The sequence below is a fragment of the Pelodiscus sinensis genome, chromosome 1 (assembly GCF_052426305.1).
Source record: "Pelodiscus sinensis isolate ZL-2025 chromosome 1, ASM5242630v1, whole genome shotgun sequence".
NCBI classification, from domain to species: domain Eukaryota; kingdom Metazoa; phylum Chordata; order Testudines; family Trionychidae; genus Pelodiscus; species Pelodiscus sinensis.
This window is the reverse complement of record NC_143052.1, coordinates 241,321,629-241,341,578: the sequence shown is the minus strand read 5'-3', so window position 1 is coordinate 241,341,578 and position 19,950 is coordinate 241,321,629. Positions and strand designations below refer to the sequence as shown.

The 19,950-nt window shown below is 44.6% G+C and overlaps 1 protein-coding gene across 1 annotated transcript in view; it reads right to left on the bottom strand.

The window, feature by feature from the left end:
- The window catches only part of RASA3 (RAS p21 protein activator 3), a 173,520-nt gene extending 164,957 nt beyond the window's left edge, over positions 1 to 8,563 (bottom strand). The window contains exon 1 of the mRNA XM_025186286.3: positions 8,344 to 8,563. Within this exon, the coding sequence (XP_025042071.2) occupies positions 8,344 to 8,398 (55 nt within the window). The 5' untranslated portion in view covers positions 8,399 to 8,563. The remainder of the gene's footprint in view (positions 1 to 8,343) is intronic.
- Positions 8,564 to 19,950: the final 11,387 nt, after the last annotated feature.

Genomic DNA, 19,950 nt, shown 5'->3' with positions numbered 1-19,950 from the left:
TGGGAACAGCAATCAACCATAAACAATTATTGTAGACACAGCATCTCAGCATTATCTCATGCAAATATGGCCCTAGAGACCATGTCCCACCTGTGCTGCCTGTAGGATCTGTAATCCTCATGTAAATTCAGAACATTGTTAACAAGTATGTTACATGGCAACTGATTTCAAGTACTTATCCATTCTTAATTGTCGCACAGGAAATGTAAACTTGAATGGAAGTGGCCAGGATGAATAATCTATTAATCTTAGTGCAACAACTAAGTGAGAAGCCCCAATGTTGGTATATGAAATTGAGGGAGATTAGCATCGGAGTAATGCTAAACCCAGCAAGCAAACAACACAGGAACTAATAGTGCAACTATGATTACCCACCAATAAAAGCTATCCTAAGAAGATTTTTCAGTACAATGATAAATTGACAAATGCACTTTCTGGAAAATGGTCACTGATTAGGATATCAAGTACTGTACACTGCAGCTCTTGCCATTGGAGAACACGGTGATCTGACCTTCAGACAAAATTCCCTCACTATATTTCTGAAGATGCAAGAACAATCATTATTAAGCATGACTGTAGGATCAAAGGATAGTCTATCTGCTAATTCCAGAAAGAAAGAAAAAAAAAGAGCTGGGAAGTTCTGTTCAGACTCCCTAGTGACCTGAATTAATCTGTTTTCTTGACCTAATAACCTTAACCATCAAGAATTCACTCTCCAAAAACTGAAACATCTTTGGTTTTGTTCGCATACGCAGAACCTGTATAATTTTACAAAATGTGATTAAGTTAATTTAGAAATCGTGAAAGGTTCCAGACTGGCAGCTCTGAAGACTAGCATCCTCTGCTATTCTTACAACAGGGACAAAAACCCATGGCAGTAGAGTCTTTACCATGCTGCCTCAATAATTTACTTCAGTCATTACATGGTGGGGACACACTTAAGGGTCAGATGCGAGTCTCTTCTGCATATTCATTCAACCCTTAGAACAGACTATTATATGTAGTGCTCTTTTCAGAAGGAAGAGAACTGACCACTGATCCTGCCACACAGCACACTGAATAACCAGTTAGCAATCAAATGTGGTTGCTACCAAGCTGAGCAAGGTTTTAAGCAGTGAGCTAAAGATGAAAGTCTGTCTACTATGAATCCCCTTATACCATTTAGTCTCACACCTTAACTGCTAACATCCCAAATAAGCAATGCTGTTTAAATTACCACTCCGCCCTCTTCCATGACACGCTATCAGTTGTACTTGTTAACAATGTAGTGAGATTCTTATCTTGTGAATTCTTAAATATGAGGACCAGCAATTAATTTCACCTAGTTTTTTCATTTGCTGATCTGTTGATTTTGAATCATCTCATCAATAAATCATTCTTCCTCACCCCCCAACATATTTTACAATATATATTCCTCACAGTACCATAATCATTTTTTAAGCATAGATCAATGAGTAATTTCCCATTTTCTCAGTGATGCACTTGCTGTCTCAATCAATGACTTTACAGATTTAATTACTACTTACACAATGACCTTTACTACTTCCACAATGACCCATTTTATACATAAGGTACTACCTAATGCATAATTTCTAAAATGGTACTTCTCTTCTATGCAGAGAATGCATTCCAGTATTCCTGAAAACTACTAACAAAAAAATCAGGCATAGCATGGAGACTATAACATTCTTGGAGTTTCAGTTCTAATTCTCTACAGAGCAAGATACATCAGCTATACCAAGTTACACAGTGAAATCACTCAATGAGTTATGTTCTGAAACCAGTCTTATTTCACTCATGACTTCCACATGATGGGCTCAATCCATCAGTTTTCTGACAAGAGATTGCTATCTATGGGACTGCTTCTAGAAATACTGCAGGATTGATCTCAACATTTCACCCTACAGATAAAAGGGTAATCAACTCTGACTAAAGTTTAAGCGAGGTAGCCGTGTCTATTATTTTTAAAGTTTATTCAGTAACAGACTAAGTGTCTTGCGGCACCTTCGAGAAACAAAAATGTAGATGGTATCATGAGCTTTTGTGGGCACAACATGAATGGAGTTAAGGAGTCCGGGGACAAAAAACAAAAGAGAAAGTGGGGATGAGGAGGGAAAGAGAAGAGAAAAAAATATCGTCAATTAGAGTGTCTATGGTAAATGAGGCTATTAGAGTGGGTTTTAAGTACCCACTGTTTAGCTTTTTATGTCATTAGGGTGTGGAACATGCAGGCCATCCAATTAAGGTCTTTGTTTAAACCTCTATTGCAGGTGTCAAACTTGTAAATGAAATAGAGTTCTGCGGCTTCTCTCTCCAGCTGGTTTTTTAAGTTGCCTTGTAATAATATTGTCACCTTTAGATCCACTAGTGAGGGCCCAGGCAAGTTAAAATATTCCCCAACAGGTTTCTGTGTGTTACCATTTCAAATATCTGATTTGGGACCACTAATCCATTGTCATAGAGATTGTCCAGTATGGCCAAATATACATGGCAGAGAGACATTGCTAGCACTTGATGGCATAGATCACATTGGTAAACGTGCAGTTGTATGAGCCTCTGATGGGGTGGCTTATGTAGTTGGGTCCTGTGATGATGTCACTCATATAGATGTGTGGACAGAATGAGCACCAAAGTTTATTGCAGGGGTGGGTTCCTTGGTGAGGTATGCTGTGTGGCTGCTGGAAAGAATTTGTTTTAGGTTAGGGGGTTGGCTGTAGGTGAGGACTGACCTGTATCCCAAGGCCTATGAGACTGAGGGGTCATTTTCCAGGATAGGCTGTAGAAGGGGCTAATGCACTGTAGGGGGTTAAGTGGGGGGCTGTAGATGATGACCAGTGGTGTTCTGGTGTTCTCTTTGCTGGGCCCAGGGTTGCCAACCCACACAAATTTCATTTACAGACAAAATGGGAAACATTTATGGATAGAAATTTTTATACTATATTAAGTTAACAAATGGCCAAAAGTGAAAAGTAATCATTGTCATTAATACATCACAAGAACAATATGCTATTTAACTCACTTTCATTTAGTCAGTCATGGCCCTGGATCATGTGATTCACATTACGTCACCTCCACCACAGAGCTAAATAAACAACGAAAACATCTAATGTCCGCTGCTCCGCAGCACAGAAGAAATTTAATTGCTATAGAATAATTGCTGGTTTTGAAATTTTATTGCACTTTTACAACATTTACAGACACCTAAATTTTTTTTAGGGACATGTCCAATTTTGGATAATTTTTTACAGACTGGCTGTAAATTTACTGACAGTTGGCAACCCTGGTTAGGCCTGTCTTGAAGAAGCTGATACCTGTGTACTCATCTGGCTTAGTCAATCTGTTTTTTCCACTTCTCCAGGTGGGTATTTAAGTTTTAACAATGCTTGATATGGATCATGTAGGTGTTTGTCTCTGCCTATGGGACTGGAGCAAATCTGGTTGGCTCTAAACAATTGATTGAGAAATGTGTCTTGGATGCAAGCTGGAGGCATGTAGGTAAGTAATGGCCCATAAGTTTCCAGTATAAGATGGTGGAAATGTGGTCATTGTATAATTGTACTGTAGTGTCAAGGAAGTGGAGCTCTTGTGGACATTGGTCCTGGCTGAGAATGGGATGGAAGTAGTTGAAATCCCTGTGGAATTCAACTGTAACAACTGCATTTTATTACGTATGATTCTGAACACTCACAAGCAAAGTTACACTATGAAGAGAATAGCATAAATTTTACATTCCTGGATACAACTGCAAGATTTAAATATTTTACTAAAACCATAGTTCATAGATTAAGGCCAAAAAGGGGTCACTATGACTGTAATGTAACTTCCATTGTAACACAAGCCTTTAATTCCTGCAGTGTAAGATCTGTTCTTTCCTACTACCCTGTTACAGCTTTCCACAGTAGAAATGCTAAAATATGCTAAATATGTATTGTACTTTTATTTCTGTACTTGAAAGTTGAAACTAGTTTAGTAAAATGACTCAAGTCAAAGGAGAAAAGATATCAATTAAATAGAGCATATTTATTAAATATCATTAACAGACTATGTTGCCAAGCAGAAGGACTTGCTTTGTAGTTTTTCCAGCCAATCATCTGCCACAAGTCTTAAGTTGTTTCCTTTCAGGTTCTGAAACCCTGACTCATGGAAATATCAGAGCTGCACACTTCCTTAAAGTAGCAATCTAATAGGAAGCATTTGTTTAGTCTTACAAGACACATTGTTTTGTTTATGTATAAGATTCCTGTAAAATAATTTTCAATGAAAATACAGTTTCAGTAAAAAGTAGCCAAGTAACTCCAGATACAATCTGACCTTGAAGGGAAATATTTAGCAAAGGCAATGAATAGCCTTTTATTTCTGCCTCTAGAATAACATCATTACAAGAAAGCAGCATAATTAGGGGAAAAGAGAGAAACCATGAACAAAAGCAGACAAGCACTGAGTTTTTCCAATGGAGACAACCACAAAAAGGAGAGTTGGTAGTGACAGCTTCTCTTTCCCAAAAACCCTCTCCTGCAGTGCCTCAGGATGATGCGGATTCTTTTATCTAGTCTGTAGCATCAACTGCACTGCTCCTGATATACCAGACCTGGAAATAGAAAGTTATTCTCCACAGACACAAACAAACAATGCAATCACAAGAATGTCACAAAAGTTTGTACAACAAAGTCCTAAAGAGAAGGCAACTCACTCAAGCTGAATGAAGGCAAACACAGTACAGTCCTCTTCAAAAATAGAAAAACATTGTAAAAAGTTAAGAGTTCTCACCCCACTGGGCTTCAAGTGGTCCTGCTCAATAAACGCATTTAGCCTGGACAGTCAGTTAGCATTAGTGGTATAAAATGCCTTTTTCCATCAGAAGCTTACTAGGAAACACTGCTCCTTCCTCCCAGACAAGGTAGTCCCATGGTGCCACACGAGCACAAGACCACCAGCCACTCTCACAAACCACTTCAATTGTTATGTCAAGGCTTTCAGGATACATCTACACTACAGGGTTTTTGCACAAAAACAGCCATTTTTGTGCAAAAACCCACAGTGTCCACACCTCAAGCACGTTTTTGTGCAAGTAAATTTACAGTAAATCAAAAGAACAGAGGGGGTTTTGTGATGCAGGTGTTCCTCTTTCTATGAGGAATAACTCCTTTTTGCACAAGAACTCTTGCCTGTCCCCACACACCTTTTTTCACAACAGGGTTTTTTTGTGCAAAAAGACAATCAAAAAGCACAGGTGCACTGGTGGCTATTCTGTGAACAGCAATCAGAGCTTTCTTTTGAGAGAGCATCCATGCAGTCTGGACGCTTTCTTGCGCAAAAGCGCATCACTTTTGTGATGCGCTTTTGTAGTGTGGACTATCTCTTCTGCAAAAAGCTTCTTGTGCAAGAAGCCTGCAGCGCAGATGTAGCCTCAGTGTCCTCAGCAGGTCAGGACCCTGATCTGTGTGACCATTTCTCCATCCATGACATGACAGAAATGCTCCTGAGAGAATATGGCTCACAAGACTGAGTACTAAGTGATTTTGTCCAAAGAAATGTGGCTGAGGAATAAATTTCCAAAAAGTATTAAAACTGATCCAGAGTCTGATTGCTTTTCAAGCACAATGACAGAGCCTTTCCCACCATGAACTGTATTTTATATCCAGAACATATAAACAGAAGGAATTAGTTGGCTCCTGTGTACATTTACTATTGCCCCCTACTGGATTAAACAGTCAAATATGTGCATATCAATCCACTTTGCAACCTGGACTACTGGAAGGGAGAACCTGGATATTAGGTGACGGGCACAAAAAACTTCAGGAAAGATAGAAACGAAGAGACTTCCACTCGTAAAAGCTGAAAAGTAGATTGTGGCCACTTCCCTCATTTCCTCTCATATTTATATCTATAGTAGATATCTGGGAAAAAATCCAAGCCCTCACAGAGACTAAGTGCAATGAAAATATTATGTATTATTTCTCCTGGGTACACATAGGGACCATTTTCCCCCTCCCCCCCCCCACCTTTGAGATGGATAGTAGGAACTCTGAAGCATCCTAGCAAAATTATGCAGGTCACAACCACATCACAAGACCTACTAAACAAAAACATCGACATACTTTTTTTGTTTTTAAGTCAGTTCAGAATCTGCAACTATCGTGCCACCTCTGTTTTGCTAACATGACTCTCACCTCTGTCCCATAAGCGTTTAACATTTTAACAGACTTGTTATATAAGCATTTCTTCAGGAACTCTTACCATGAAAATTAATTAATATGATTTCAAATACATTACTACTAAACAGAAGGAACAAATTGGCTCCTGTGTACATTTACTATTGCCCTCTACTGGATTAAACAGTCAAATATCATGTGCATATCAATCCACTGTGCAACCTGAACTACTGGAGTTACTCTTGCCACATTAGATAAAAGATCTTTATTTTACAAAGAAGGGTTAGGTGTTCTTGTGTCAATGACACATACTACATTGAGAAAACTACACAATGGTACATAAGTGTCCATGAATCACCACACTAGTACTGCATATCAATCAAAAATTACTCTAATATAAGTTCAGATATTAAAATTCTGAGTGGGATTAATTTTAGCAACTGCTTTGGTTAGATTTATCTCAAACCATATGCTGTTTTGCTGAATTATATCTTCCCTGTCACTCAAACATTTCTACGGTGTCAGTTATGATGACACCACATTACTTCCTTCAGCAAATTCCAGTCAATGCTATCCTACCTGCAGTTTTTTTCTTTCATGCAAAATGATAGACAGAAATTCTTCCATTACTTCTTCAATTAGAACATATTGCTATTCCATGCATTCCTCCTTTAATACACCTACCACAACAGGACATTAAACATGGGATGTATGTCTTTCAAGTTCCCTGGAAGGAGAAAAATCTCAGCCTGCCATACTACACAGATTCACATACATAAGTAACTTCTCACGTGAGAGATCACAAAACATTTATTTCAGTTGTGCCGGATTTTTGTTTTTTTAAGATACTACATAACTCAATGAGGAAAGGAGCCTAACAGTGAATTATCATATTGCCATCTCCTTCAAATACCATTGTGTTACCTAAATAATGAGATTTCTTTTCTAACTTGTTTTACTTTATCTTGCATTACAGTTGGTGGCATTAAGTTTCCTTTAGGAGTATTACAGTGATTTTTCAAGTTTACACAAGCACAAATAGGAGTTAAGCATCCAACTCCCTTAGCCTCTGAGTGGGAGTTAGACACCTTAACTTCCCTTCAAACTCCTAATTGCCCCATATAGTGTGGTAAAAAGCAAAATAAAGTGTTTCCCTTCAAAATAAAATGAGCTTATTCTGTTAAGGAAACAAGGGATTTCCCAACAGCTCTGCACACTCAAAACACTACCAGAGAGAGTTTTAATCTACAACACAGTGACATCTGTCGCTTACTTTCTAATAATGTGGTTTGGAAATCACTCAGCAGCCAAAATAGTAATGCATCTCAAACAACCTGAGCTACCTTCTGCAACAGCCACATAGCAGTAGCTGAGGTTCCACAATACACGAGATTGTGCCAACATAACATGCATGGAAATCTTAAAGTTGAACCAACTGCTAGTCATGTTATGCCATTCTACTTCTCCATATCAGTTTTACGAAACAATGCACAAAACTGATGTGCATGTTAGTCTTCAACCCCCTTCAGCAGCAATTTAGCAAAAAATCAAGTCCTGGGGCTCACGAGGAGAATGAGCCGGGTGGTTCTTGCGTGGGATATGTATCGTATTTCAATCTGACACCAACGCTAGTGGGACCAGGAATCTAGGAAACAGATTTGTATCCTCCGTGTCCAAGGCACTCAGACGCGAGGGGTGGGGAGAACGCGTTTGAAAGACAAGCTCGAGGAGAGGCAGTTTTGTTTAGTTTCCATCTGTAACTGACAAAGATGCTGTTGCAGCGCGTCAGTTTTCTAGCCGGGATATTACGACACGATCTCAAGGAACGAGGCAACCCATTTCAGCCAAGACAGACCCCTAGTGTCCTTCCCGGCACCCGCCGCCCCTCCGAGGAGGAGACTCGGAAAAGAAACTTCAGGAGGGACAAGCAGCAGCCAGGGCAGCTGCAGGGTAGGCTGGAGGCGCTCTGCGTGCAACGCCGTCCCGGCTAGAAGGGATGAGGCAGCGCAGCTGCTGTAAAAGGCAACGGGACCCCACAGCGCCTCTTCAGCAGCCGCTGCAGCGGGAGGCAGGCGGGCTAGGAGCTCCCAGCGCAAGGAGGTGCCTGCGAGTCGACCCCACGCCCAGGAGGCAGAGAGCCCCCTCGCGCCCTTTGTTGGCGGCCGGGGAGGCCCCCGTCTCCTGCTCTTACCTATTTTAATCCTGACGCTCTGGAAAACGCGCAGCCCCTCTTCCTCCACCGCCATGGTGCCGCCACCCAGCCGGCCTCCCAGCAGCGCTCAAGCTCCTCCGCCGCGGACACTCACAGGGAGCGAGGCGGGCAGCGCCTGCCGCGGTGGGTGGGTGGCTGTGCAGCGCGGCCGGGCTCCGGCTGGCGAGCGCACTGCACAGCCCCCGCCCGCTGCTGCTGCTGCCGGCGGCGGCACCACTGGGGCGCGCGGAGACCAGCGCCGCCCCCGCCGCCCCATTGGCCAACGCAGCGCCCGGCCGCGCCGCTCATTGGGCCGCTCCCCATTGGGAGAGCGCGAGAGACTCGGAGCGTGTTCCAGCCCCGAACAGCTGGCGAGCGGGGGCCGCCTGGGCTGGGGAGCGCGGACCGCTCGCTGCCTGCCTCGGTAGCCAGCTGAGCGTGGCACCACTCACCTGCCAAAGGAGGGACCCCCAGCCGAGAGGGGAACCGGACAGCTCTGGAGAGGGGCACTCGGAAGGTTGTTACTCTTCCGCACTGCACACCAGGCAGGAATCGCCCCGTGGGTCAGATCAGGGATCCCTGTAACAGTATCCTCCCTGCAGTGGTGCCCAGACTGCATGCTACAGAGCAGTTCTCAACCTGCAGTCCCTAATACAATAGAAAAACGGATTCAGGACCTCTCTCCCATCTAGCCATAAAGGCAGGGTGACCATGACATCCTCCACGGCCTGTTCCCAGGTTAACACCCAGCCTTCAAACAACGCTAAAGGAATCCCCGTCTTAACCTGTTAATGTGATCACGGCCTGACAGAAACACCCACCTGCAAGCTACAGCTACCAGTCATACTTAGTTCAGGTGGATCCTTAGCAAATCCCACTCTGGCCCAGCATGGGTACAGCAGGAAGCTCAGTTTCAATGCAGGCATGCTCATGTTTGAAAGAGAGCAAGGAACATAAGGCACATCAGTGCTCCAAGCTAAGCTTTGGGCTTCATAAAGCCATCAGCTGCAGCATCTCCCCTGCATTTGGAGAAAGTAGCATAAAAGGTGTAATAGAAAAAGCTTCTAGCTTCTAGTATTTTTCTGTGAAAATGGTAGTATAAAAGGTGCAATAGAAAAAGCTTCTAGCATTTTTCTGTGAAAATGTTAGCTTTCCATGTATAAACTAACTGCCAGTGCTGAAGGGACCAGCTCAAGTAGTGGGGTTCCACTTCTGTATCAGCAGCCTTTAGCAACCTAAACTAAGATTAAACACTATGTAAAATGAGCATATTCAATTTAGGATGTATACCCCAAAATCCTCTCACTAGCCTTCCAAAGAGCCTTAGGCTATCTCTACGCAGAGTGAGACCATGGTGGAAAGGAGACAGCTACATTTGAGAAGGGCAGCAGAATGCTGTTGTGTAGGCCTTCCCCCAGAATGCCAAAGCTGCTTCTGTTGATAAGGTCCATGAACTTCAGAAATGGGGGGGAGAGAGGGGGAAGGAAGAAGTAGGAAGAACAAACTGGTGAAGGACAGCCTGAGTACACACAAAGAAGTTAATGGATAGGTTGGCTGACTACAGAAGGACAGCAGGAAGAAAGCAGGAGAAAAAAAATCCCAAAGCAATACACTCCACAAGCTTTCTGCCCTAAATGAGAGGAGGACCAAAGGTGAAAGTAAGCCACAATGCCCTGCTAAAACAATGGCCGGTTGGGCTCAGAGTTCTTGCCCTAGGGATCCAAGAGGCGGGGCTCTGCATCCAGGGATTGGATGGCCACACTCCCATCTGCCCAGCCCTCCCACCCTCCAACATCCCTTTCTCCTGCCCAGATCCTACCACACCCCCAACTCCCTGCTCTGAACCCCCTCTCAAAGGATGGCTGTGATACATTCCCTGGAAGACATTTAAGTTACTTAGGAGAACAACAGCTCAGGCTCTGAAGAACATGGTGATTCGTTTCCTTATTTGTTGAAAATATGTATTAGAGGTCATAATTTTTGAATGGCAAGTGGAAATGATCAGGAGCTGTAATAGGAGTACAGAGCCAGGTAAGAGGGAAAAAATCTCAGGCTTTTCACTTTTGCACTCCAAGCAGGTATGATGCAAATTAAAAAAGGAAATAGACCATTTTAGAGACTGAAAAGGAGCTAAAAAATTAACATAGGTGAGGGGTGGGCAATAATTTTTTATGGGAGGCCACTCCAAGATTTTGTACAGTAGTCAAGGGCAACACTTTTATATAGAAGAGATGTGGGGTCTGGGACAGAGGTTTGGTGCACAAAGAAGCTCAAGGTAGGGTAGTGAAATGCAGGCGAGGGTGTGGGGTCTGGGAGGGAGTTTGAGTGAAGGAAAGGGTTGTGACCTGGGGCAGGGTGTTGGGGTACAGGGTCAGGGGGGATATAGGTGCAGGAGAGGATTCTGGCCTAGGGGAAGGGTGCAGGAGACAATGCGGGGTCTGGGAAGCTGTGACCTGGGGCAGGGGAGGGGCTGAGGGTTTGGGTGGTGACCTGGGGGTTAGGGTGCAGGATCAGGGAGGGCATATGGGTGCAGGAGAGGATTCTGATTTGGAGGAGGGGTGTAGGAGGTGGGATGCAGGATCTGGGAGGGAGTTGTGACCTGGAGGAGGGGAGCAGAGGGTTTCCATGATAACCTGGGGCAGGGAGCTGGTGGTGCAGGAAGGGGTGTGGTGCCAGGCGCAGGCTCTGGCTAGGAGGCACTTACCTAGGTGGCTCCAGATCAGCAGCCCAGTGGAACTCTCAGGCAGGCTCCCTGTCTGCCATTGTGTCAGGCGCCACATGGCTCTCGGCACCTGTGAAGCTTGGCGCACTGTCCCCACCCCCAGCACAATCTCTCAGCTCCCATTGGCCAATTTCCAGCCATTAGGAGCTCAGAGATTCTGTTGGGGTAGGGGCAGTGCATGAAGCCTCCCCCCATCCCCAGCACAGAGAAGCACATGGAGCAGCCAGCCACTTTGAGTGGCATGGAGCTACTCTGTGGCTGAGAGTCCTGGTGGGACAGGCTGGATTGAAAAACTTGTGGCACAGGTCAGCTCTTGCTCCCCTGGCTCTTGTTCTTCATGCAGCCAAGTGACACCTGTCAATTAGTAATATAATTTACATTTATCTAACACCCTTTGTCTCTAAAAAAAAATCCACCTCATTAGAATTTAAAAGGCTTAAACTTGCAATATGTTAATCGTTTTAGTCCCATGGACTGCAAGAGGAACATAGCTGCTTTAAATTGTATTTGCCTAACACCTTTCTTTTTCCACATCAAGCATATTATAGCACAAAATACATTTAGCACTACTGAAATGAAGCCACTTCTTCTGTGAATAATGGCAACTACTCCAATTGATACACAGCATGTTGTGAAATACTGAAATGTATGGAAATTTAGACCACAGGCAAACAGACAAACTTCTCCTCTTATCCAAAGTGCTATTAGATTAACATTCACACCAAGCAGAAGAGACCTGGGGTTTTCAGGTCTCATACAAAAAACATCCTTGATATCTTTACATTGTTATTTATTAGCAATAAGGGGAATTCCCTCTATATCCCAGTAAAGGGTACTATAGAAAAACACCAAGTTAAAGAAACCTGTTTCCTTACTATATACATTAAATAATATTCTAGCCTCAAATATTGTAATCTGCCTCTCCCTCTTTCTTTCAGAAGTTGGCATAATACCACTTGCTAAATCTATAATGACATTCTATTTACTTCACTTCACAGCTTTGCTCTAGGTATTTCATAAAATAAATAGTTGCCTTTGCAGGCCTAGTCTGTAAGGCTTGATTAGAAAGCTCACTTTTGTGATGAAAAAATGAGTTGTTTTGGACTCACTCCTCGAGTATTTCCTGTGTTTTTCTGTTGCGCCAGAAAGGTCAGAGGTGTCAGTAGTGCCACTATAGTACAATACACTAGGTAGCTCACTTAACCATTACTCTGCTCTTACATAGCATTAGGGGACCAAGTGCTTCTGTTATTCTGATCCCTGCAACCTGACTGAAGTGAAATAAGTTACACAGGATAACTGAGGGCATGACTTGGCCCCTAGCTTTTCTAACTCACTTAGCCATAATAAGTTTGTACCAATCTGTGGTCTTCTGCATAACACAGAGAAAAGAAAAAACTACTTGCAGTTAGTATGCAAAACACTCAACACCATCACCTATTTGCCAGTTACACTAAGTCCCACTCAAGCTGGAAGGCTTAAAATAAAGTTCTACTGTCAGCAATCTATTAAAAACTGGAGGCTTCCATTGTCTTCTGCCACACCACAGGAGCTTGGGGGCCACCTGAGCCTTTCACTGAACTATCTGCTGGACATATTGCAAAGCCATTCCCCCTTCCAAAGTGCTCTCCACACTTCTTGTGCTGTAGTCAGAACATAAGCATTACAAACAGATGTGCAGAAAACCCACTTTTTTCCAAAACAATATTAAAAAAATTATATTCTGAATGCTAACTAGACTACTCCACCTATATCTAAGATTATCATGTCACTGTGATATGTCTCTGTACTTCTACTGGGACTTTCTCCAAGCCAAAGTATCCATTAATTTCCAAACCACACTGCCAACTAAAGGCCATGGACTGTGGCTTTGCAGCAGGCAGAGTTGTTCGTGGGAAAAAAAAATCATCCTGCTGCAAAGAACACAATATAATCAACTAACCCTGCATAATCAAATATATCCCCCAGCCTTCTCCAACATTAAGAATCCAAAGACACCCTCTTCCTGGATTCAATGTCTTACCATATACCGGGTTAGGCAATAATTTTCAGAGCTGGGCCGCTTCATAAATTTTGGTACCTGAACCTGCAGGGCCTCTGGCAGAAGGGGCAAGGCTGGGATTTATATAGAGAGAAAGATAATGTGAAAGAGACACTCTTCATGATAGAGATTGAGCATGTGAGGCAGAGTGTGTGGGGCACTGTGAGGGGTATGTTTCTGATAGAAGCCACACTGTCTCTAAGACAGGGAAAGCTGTCCTGCTCTGTTGTCTCCCTCCATCCCTACTCTGTAGAGATGGCACATCAGCAGGGAAGCGTGTGTGTGTGTGTGCACACGCACACAAGCTCGGAAATCTTAAAAACAGTGCAATGCCTCTTAAGAGAGGCACTCCACTGAGTCGCTTACCATTCATGCTTCAGATTGGAGCAGCTGTGCTGTGCATCACCCTCCTGACCCTTATCCTGCAGAAATTAAGTGCAGGGGCAGGGGGACACCCTGACTTCAGCACTTCCCTCCCCTATTTACAGTTAGCAAAAGAATACTGGATGCAGGGCTGGCCAGAGCCATTTTGGCACCCCGGGCTCCAGGCACCGCCCCGGGGCAGACAGATCTGCCTCCAGGAGCATGGTGCATGCGCAGGCCCGCCCCCAGGGTGCGTGGGCAGGCGCACAGCCAGTGCTGCTGGCTGGTGCTGTGGGAGTTAACATGGCCCCCGCCCTGGGGGGCTGCCATAGCCCGCCAGGAACCGGGTACCCCTTGTAGGTTGGTGCCCTGGGCAGCTGCCCATCTAGCCCATCCTTTAGCATGCCTGGGTCTAGCATGGCACATGCTGTAATGTGCATGCTCTGCTAATCAGCTGGGCAGTCCAGATCCAGCCTCTGGGCCATATTTTACTGGTATCTTAACAATTTTTTTCCCACCTCTGGGGACTGCCCTGTCATAGTGCCCTCATGTTCTGGGGTCCTCCATTCCCTGGGAACCCCACTTTCCTTGTACCCACTTTGCCTCAGTGACCCATTGCCAGTCATCATCTGGCCCCTTATCCTGGCGCAAACTGCAATCTGAAATAGCCACTCATCATTGGCAAGGGGATGTAGACCTGCTGCCTTGGCTGTCTCTCTGCAGCACTACTAGCCTCAAGCCTTGCTTCGGGCCCTGTAACCTGGGAGATTACCTGGCCAGATATCCCCAGCTCTGCCTGCCTTTCCCCAGCCCTTCTCTAAATCAGGAAACCTCTCACTTCCCTAGCAGCTGAGTCCCTCCTGCTCCCCATCAAGAGCCAAAGTGAGTCTAACTCCTTCCCAACCAGGAGCCTTTATTTATTCTCCCCGCAGCTGGCCCCCTAATTAGCCAATTCTTACCTCAGCTGTGGGGCTTTGCACTCTCAGCCCTCTCCCAGGACTGGGTTTTACCCTTAAAGTGCCAGTGCAGGGCAGATGCCCAATCATACTGCCATACATAAAAGATAACTAAGTTATGTTCAAAGCTTCTCTCAAACATTGGGGCTACGTCTACACTGACATGATTTTCTGAAAATGCTTTTAACGGAAAAGTTTTCCGTTAAAAGCATTTTCGGAAAAGCACGTCTAGATTGGCAGGATGCTTTTCTGCAAAAGCAGTTTTTGCGGAAAAGCATCCGTGGCCAATCTAGACGCGCTTTTCCGCAAAAAAGCCCCGATTGCCATTTTCGCGATCGGGGCTTTTTTGCGGAAAACAGTACTGTGCTGTTTACACTGGCCCTCTTGCGCAAATGATTTGCGCAAGAGGGCTTTTGCCCAAACGGGAGCAGAACAGTATTTCCACAAGAACACTGACGATCTTACATGAGATCGTCAGTGTTCTTGCGGAAATTCAAACGGCCAGTGTAGACAGCTGGCAAGTTTTTCCACAAAATCAAATGATTTTGCGGAAAAACTTGCCAGTCTAGACACAGCCTGGCCGTTTCTATGATTCTGCTCTCCAGACAGCTCAGCACACCCTATAGCTACCTTTTTAAAAATTATTTGTTAAAGAATCAATACTAATTCTGTATCCCTCATTTTCAGGTAGGATAACAAGTTACCTGCCACTGGCTGTGTCTTTTCTGTAAAAGTATATCTTTTTTTACATCAAGAGCTAGCTCAGGTTAGCTCTTTATGTAAAAGTCTACTGGAGACAAGGTACTACTGTAGATTTTCCTCAATGTAGTTATTCAAGGTCAGCCCTACTAGGAGTAAAGGGTGACCTCAGCTAACTACACTGAGTCTGGTTTCCACTAGAATTTTACATCAAAGGAGCCAATCTCAATCTCAGTGTAAAAACAAAACAAAACCCAAAACCCCACAGCTTTTTGCAGTGAAATCTCAGTGAGTCATCAGAACTCACTTAACATTTCCAAAAGGATCAGTGTAACTGCTAACAGGGTGGGTGTTTTGGACAAATACTTCCAGCCTGTTGCACCCTGCCAAAAATTAATCCCTAGCAAAAACAACAGAATAAAAAATAACATGCAGGAGACAAAGTTACTATTTAAAGGGAGGGAGAACACATGCAATCCATCTAAGTGAATTTATTCTATATGCTCTTATGAAGTAGTGAAGTATTTATCCCCATGTTTATATTATTAAAAGGGGACTATTCAGACACATTAAGGCCCAGATCCACAAAGAAAGTTTTGCCTTGCAACACGGACTGTCACAACACCAACATTAGAAAATCAGAAAACAATACTGCAATCCACAAAGTCTGAGCTAGTTGTTTAGGCTCCCTACGCAATGCATGGGGAAAGGTGGACACCTTAGAATGGGATTGACAAAAGCCAGTATGCTAGGTAGCTGCCCAGCTAAACTAGTCAGTGGGGCTGTGTCCAGACTCAGGGGTTTTTTCGAAAAAAGTAGCCTTTTTTCGAAAAAACTTCACCTGCGTCTAGACTGCAGCCACGTTCTTTCGAAATTAAATTGAAAGAATGCGGCTTTTCTTTCGACGGTGGTAAACCTAATTCCACGAGGAAGAACGCCTTCTTTCGAAAGTGCTCTTTCGAAAGAAGGCGTTCTTGAAAGCAAACAGGCTTTTTAGAAAGAGAGCATCCAGACTCACTGGGTGCTTTCTTTCGAAAAAGCGGCTTGCTTTTTCGAAATTCCGCATGCAGTCTAGACACTCTCTTTCGAAAGAGGCTCTCTTTCGAAAGAGCCTCTTTCGAAAGAGGCTTATAGTCTAGACATAAACTGGGAGATTACCAATAAGAGGGGAATAGCTAACTCCCATGCCTCAGAGAGCTGGGCCCTTAAGGCTGAGCTGCTAGCAAGTGCCTATCTCAGCCAGCAATCCCTGAACAGGAACGCCTCTCCTGGAGTCAGGTGGCCTACTTTGTTTCTTGTGAGAATGTGTTAGGCACCTGCCTCAGTCCATACAAAATGAGGGACGGTGATGCTGGCTGCCACCTCAGAGCTTCTAGAGAGAGTTGGCTGGATTTGCTTTTAATCAATAAGGCTGCGTCTAGACTGGCATGATTTTCTACAAATGCTTTTAACTGAAACGTTTTTCCATTAAAAGCATTTGCGGAAAAGAGCATCTAGATTGGCAGGATGCTTTTGCGCAAAAGCACTTTTTGCAGAAAAGCATCTGTGCCAATCTAGACGTGGTTTTGCGCAAGAAAGCCCCAATCGCCATTTTCGCCATCGGAGCTTTTTTGTGCAAAACAGTCCTCCCCTGTCTACACTGGCCCTCTTGCGCAAAAGCATTTGTGCAAGAGGGCTTTTTCCCGAGCGGGAGCAGCACAGTATTTGTGCAAGAACACTGACAATCTTACACTAGATCGTCAGTGTTCTTGCGCAAATTCAAGCGGCCAGTGTAGACAGCTGGCAAGTTTTTGCCAGTCTAGACGCAGCCTAATTGTTGGTGTCTGTTGACTTCAATGTATCAGCTACAATGGATGGGGAAAAAAAGATATCAGTTGGTAACAGTCAGCTTGCCTGCAGGGATCAAGTGTCATTAGATGAGGCAGTAGAGAGAGCCTTCTGCAGACCCGCTGTTGTGGGTACTGAGCCAACAGGTCCATGACAGCGCAACTACCGAGGGCTCCCTGCGCTGCCTCAGAGCTGGTGCCACCTGATCTCTGCAGGCACAAAGTGAGAGAGAGCTGCGGTCCTGGACCAGCGGAGCAGAGACTCTAGGCCAGGACTATAAAGAGGAGGGGGAGTAGTGTGCAGTGATGACACCTGGCCACGAGGAGTACAAATAGTTCGGAATGGCTACGTAGTTCGAATGGCACGGGGTTCGCACTAGCCGGCTTTTAAAAATGGTGGCGCCGGGCTTCATTAGCAAGTTCGGTATGCATACATTACCCCGCTAGTTCGAACTGGCGGGGTAGTGTAGACATACCCTTAGTCTCTCCTTGTTGAAATGATTCCTCTGTGTCTAAATAGCTCAAGAGTCATTAGAGCAGGAGGACTGGATTCTGGGTCTCCTAACTCCCAGGTGGGTACCCTAAACAGCAAGCTAGAGTGTCGTTCTCTCTCTTTCTGACTCAGTGTTGTGAAGTAGAGCCCTGCATGGATAGAAATGTCTACCCATCAATGTGGATATCCACAGACAGATATCGGGATCTGCAGGGCTCTACCCCCAAGAACCACTGTGGCCAATGGAGAGGAGTGTGGCCCTGTCGCATCCAGGAGCCAACACCCCATGCTGGCAGCTCCTCTTGGCAGTAGAGTTGTACGACTCCAAACAGGAGACACCACAGATGGTCCTTATGCTATTGCACATCCAGCTTGAAGTGATTTCATACGGTTCAATAGGTCTCAGCACCAGTGTCCCCTGTAAGCTGGGTGGTTGTGCAGCCACTCAGGAGAAATTTCAATGCCACCCAGCTGATCAGCACAGTGCTCACTGCTAGGTTTTTATTTCTAATGATGGTGCCCATTCACACAGGCCTTGATGCACATAACAAAATTTATTCCATACATGGATGGAAAAAAATCTGCAGATGGCTGGAAAAGATGAGAGGGAACATTGCTCAGTACCCCAATATGCAAATTGGTCTAGCACCCCTTCAAACATTTAGAAGATGAGTGAACTAAGGCATCTATAGCAGTGGTGGGCAACCTGTGGTCCATCAGGTTTCTGACAAGACATTTTGTTTGCCATTGCCCATGTGCAGGGTTGCCAGATTCTACTGGTGTCTGTCCACGTAGTTTTTTTCATACCCGTACGACTATAGTGACATGCCTGTAAAGCAACAGCACATGAAGGGAGGTGAGTGCTAACTGCACACACCATTGACTGTGAGAGTCATGCGCTCCCTCTGCATCCAATCAAAGCACTGCTACAATTCAATCAGCATACCCCGCAAATTCTAGATACACAAGCACGTTTAGCAAAACTACCCTATCCCAAGAGTGTTTTGATTATAATCTTGAAGCCCACTGAGATGAAGGAGGGCAATTCATGCAGCCCACTAACTAGCCTAGATTGCCCTTCACAGGATCTAAGGGATTAGGCAACAGTCAGTTTTGCTAATTACAGTGGTACTTAAAATGGGGCCTTTGGCATCTAAGTATCTTTGTGGGTCTGGGCATAAGTGACTTGGCCAAGCTCACTGAGTTAGCTGTGCCACAGTTTGATGTGGATCTCTTAAATCTAAATCCAGTGTCCCAGCTACCAGAAAAGGAAATTGTGTAATGATTGATAGAGTCAATTAACAGCAGGGATAAGATGACAGGTTGGACAAAAAGCATTTTAATGACTTTTTAGTGTTTAAGAAAAACTATCACATTTTTATATTCTGATTCATGAAGATGTCAGGGTTCAGCACACCCTCATCTACCAAGTGCCATTACTTGTGGCTTGTGCAGTCTGGTTTGTTGTTGCCAGCCACTCCTTGTGGTTTTCCATTCCATTTGGTCTGTTCCCTTGACAACACGCCTGTATATCCTGTCAGTCTGTTCACAACATTATCTCCACTTTTCTTGATACATAGCTAACATTTTTCCTCTTTTATAACTTGTTCTCCCCGTAACAAGCACTCCATGTTACATACACTGTTATCATTTCCATTTCTTCGTCAGTCTCTTTTTCCAGTATATGAACTCAGTGTGTGATGTAAAGCAAAGTATTTTACTTACGAGACAGTTTCTGATGACTGGAAGAAACGGGGAACAAAAAATGTGGAGCTTCGAAGGCACCTGTTAAAAAGCTAACAAGTCACTAGTGACCACGTCACAGGTCTTGCCACCCCTTAGCAGTCTCTGTCACTCGGTCAGCATTCTCTGCCTCCTCTTCAGTCCCCAGTGTGGGTCTCCTCTGCTCTTCACATGCCAGTCCAAAGATAGGGTAAGTTTGATTTATGATTTGGCTGGAGGGCTAAGCCCCACCTGGGGGTAGCAAAAGTACCACTTAAGAAGTCCCAAACAGAAAAGGTTCCTCTGCCCTTTGGGGTTTCTCTTCAGCCCACCCTCAAGGGCTGGGAACAAAGCTTATTCTGAGCTACCTTTGATCCTTTTCCCTGCTGTGACATAGCTATTGGGACCCAGACTGGTTCCCCAGGGTACACTTATTAGACCCAGACTCAGAACCTTCCGCAAGAACCTGGCCACTCCCTGTGTTTCCAGCTCTCAGACTGATCTTGTCACCCAGGTGTCCATTAATCTTTTTACCCTCCTTAGTCCCACTCCTCAGGCTAGCAAGCAGCTAATTAATTATGACGCAGGTGTGGCTGGCCCCCCCCCCCATATGCCCTTAAGGGTCACTTGCCTGTGATACCGTGAAAGTCACTGTCTCATCTGTTCAGTGACCTAAATGAAAAGAGCTCAGGGGATCAGTCCAGTTCTTTGTGATGAATGTCCACATGACACAAAACAACTCTACAACTGGAACAGCCTCCCTCCTTGATGATTTTAGCTGAGTT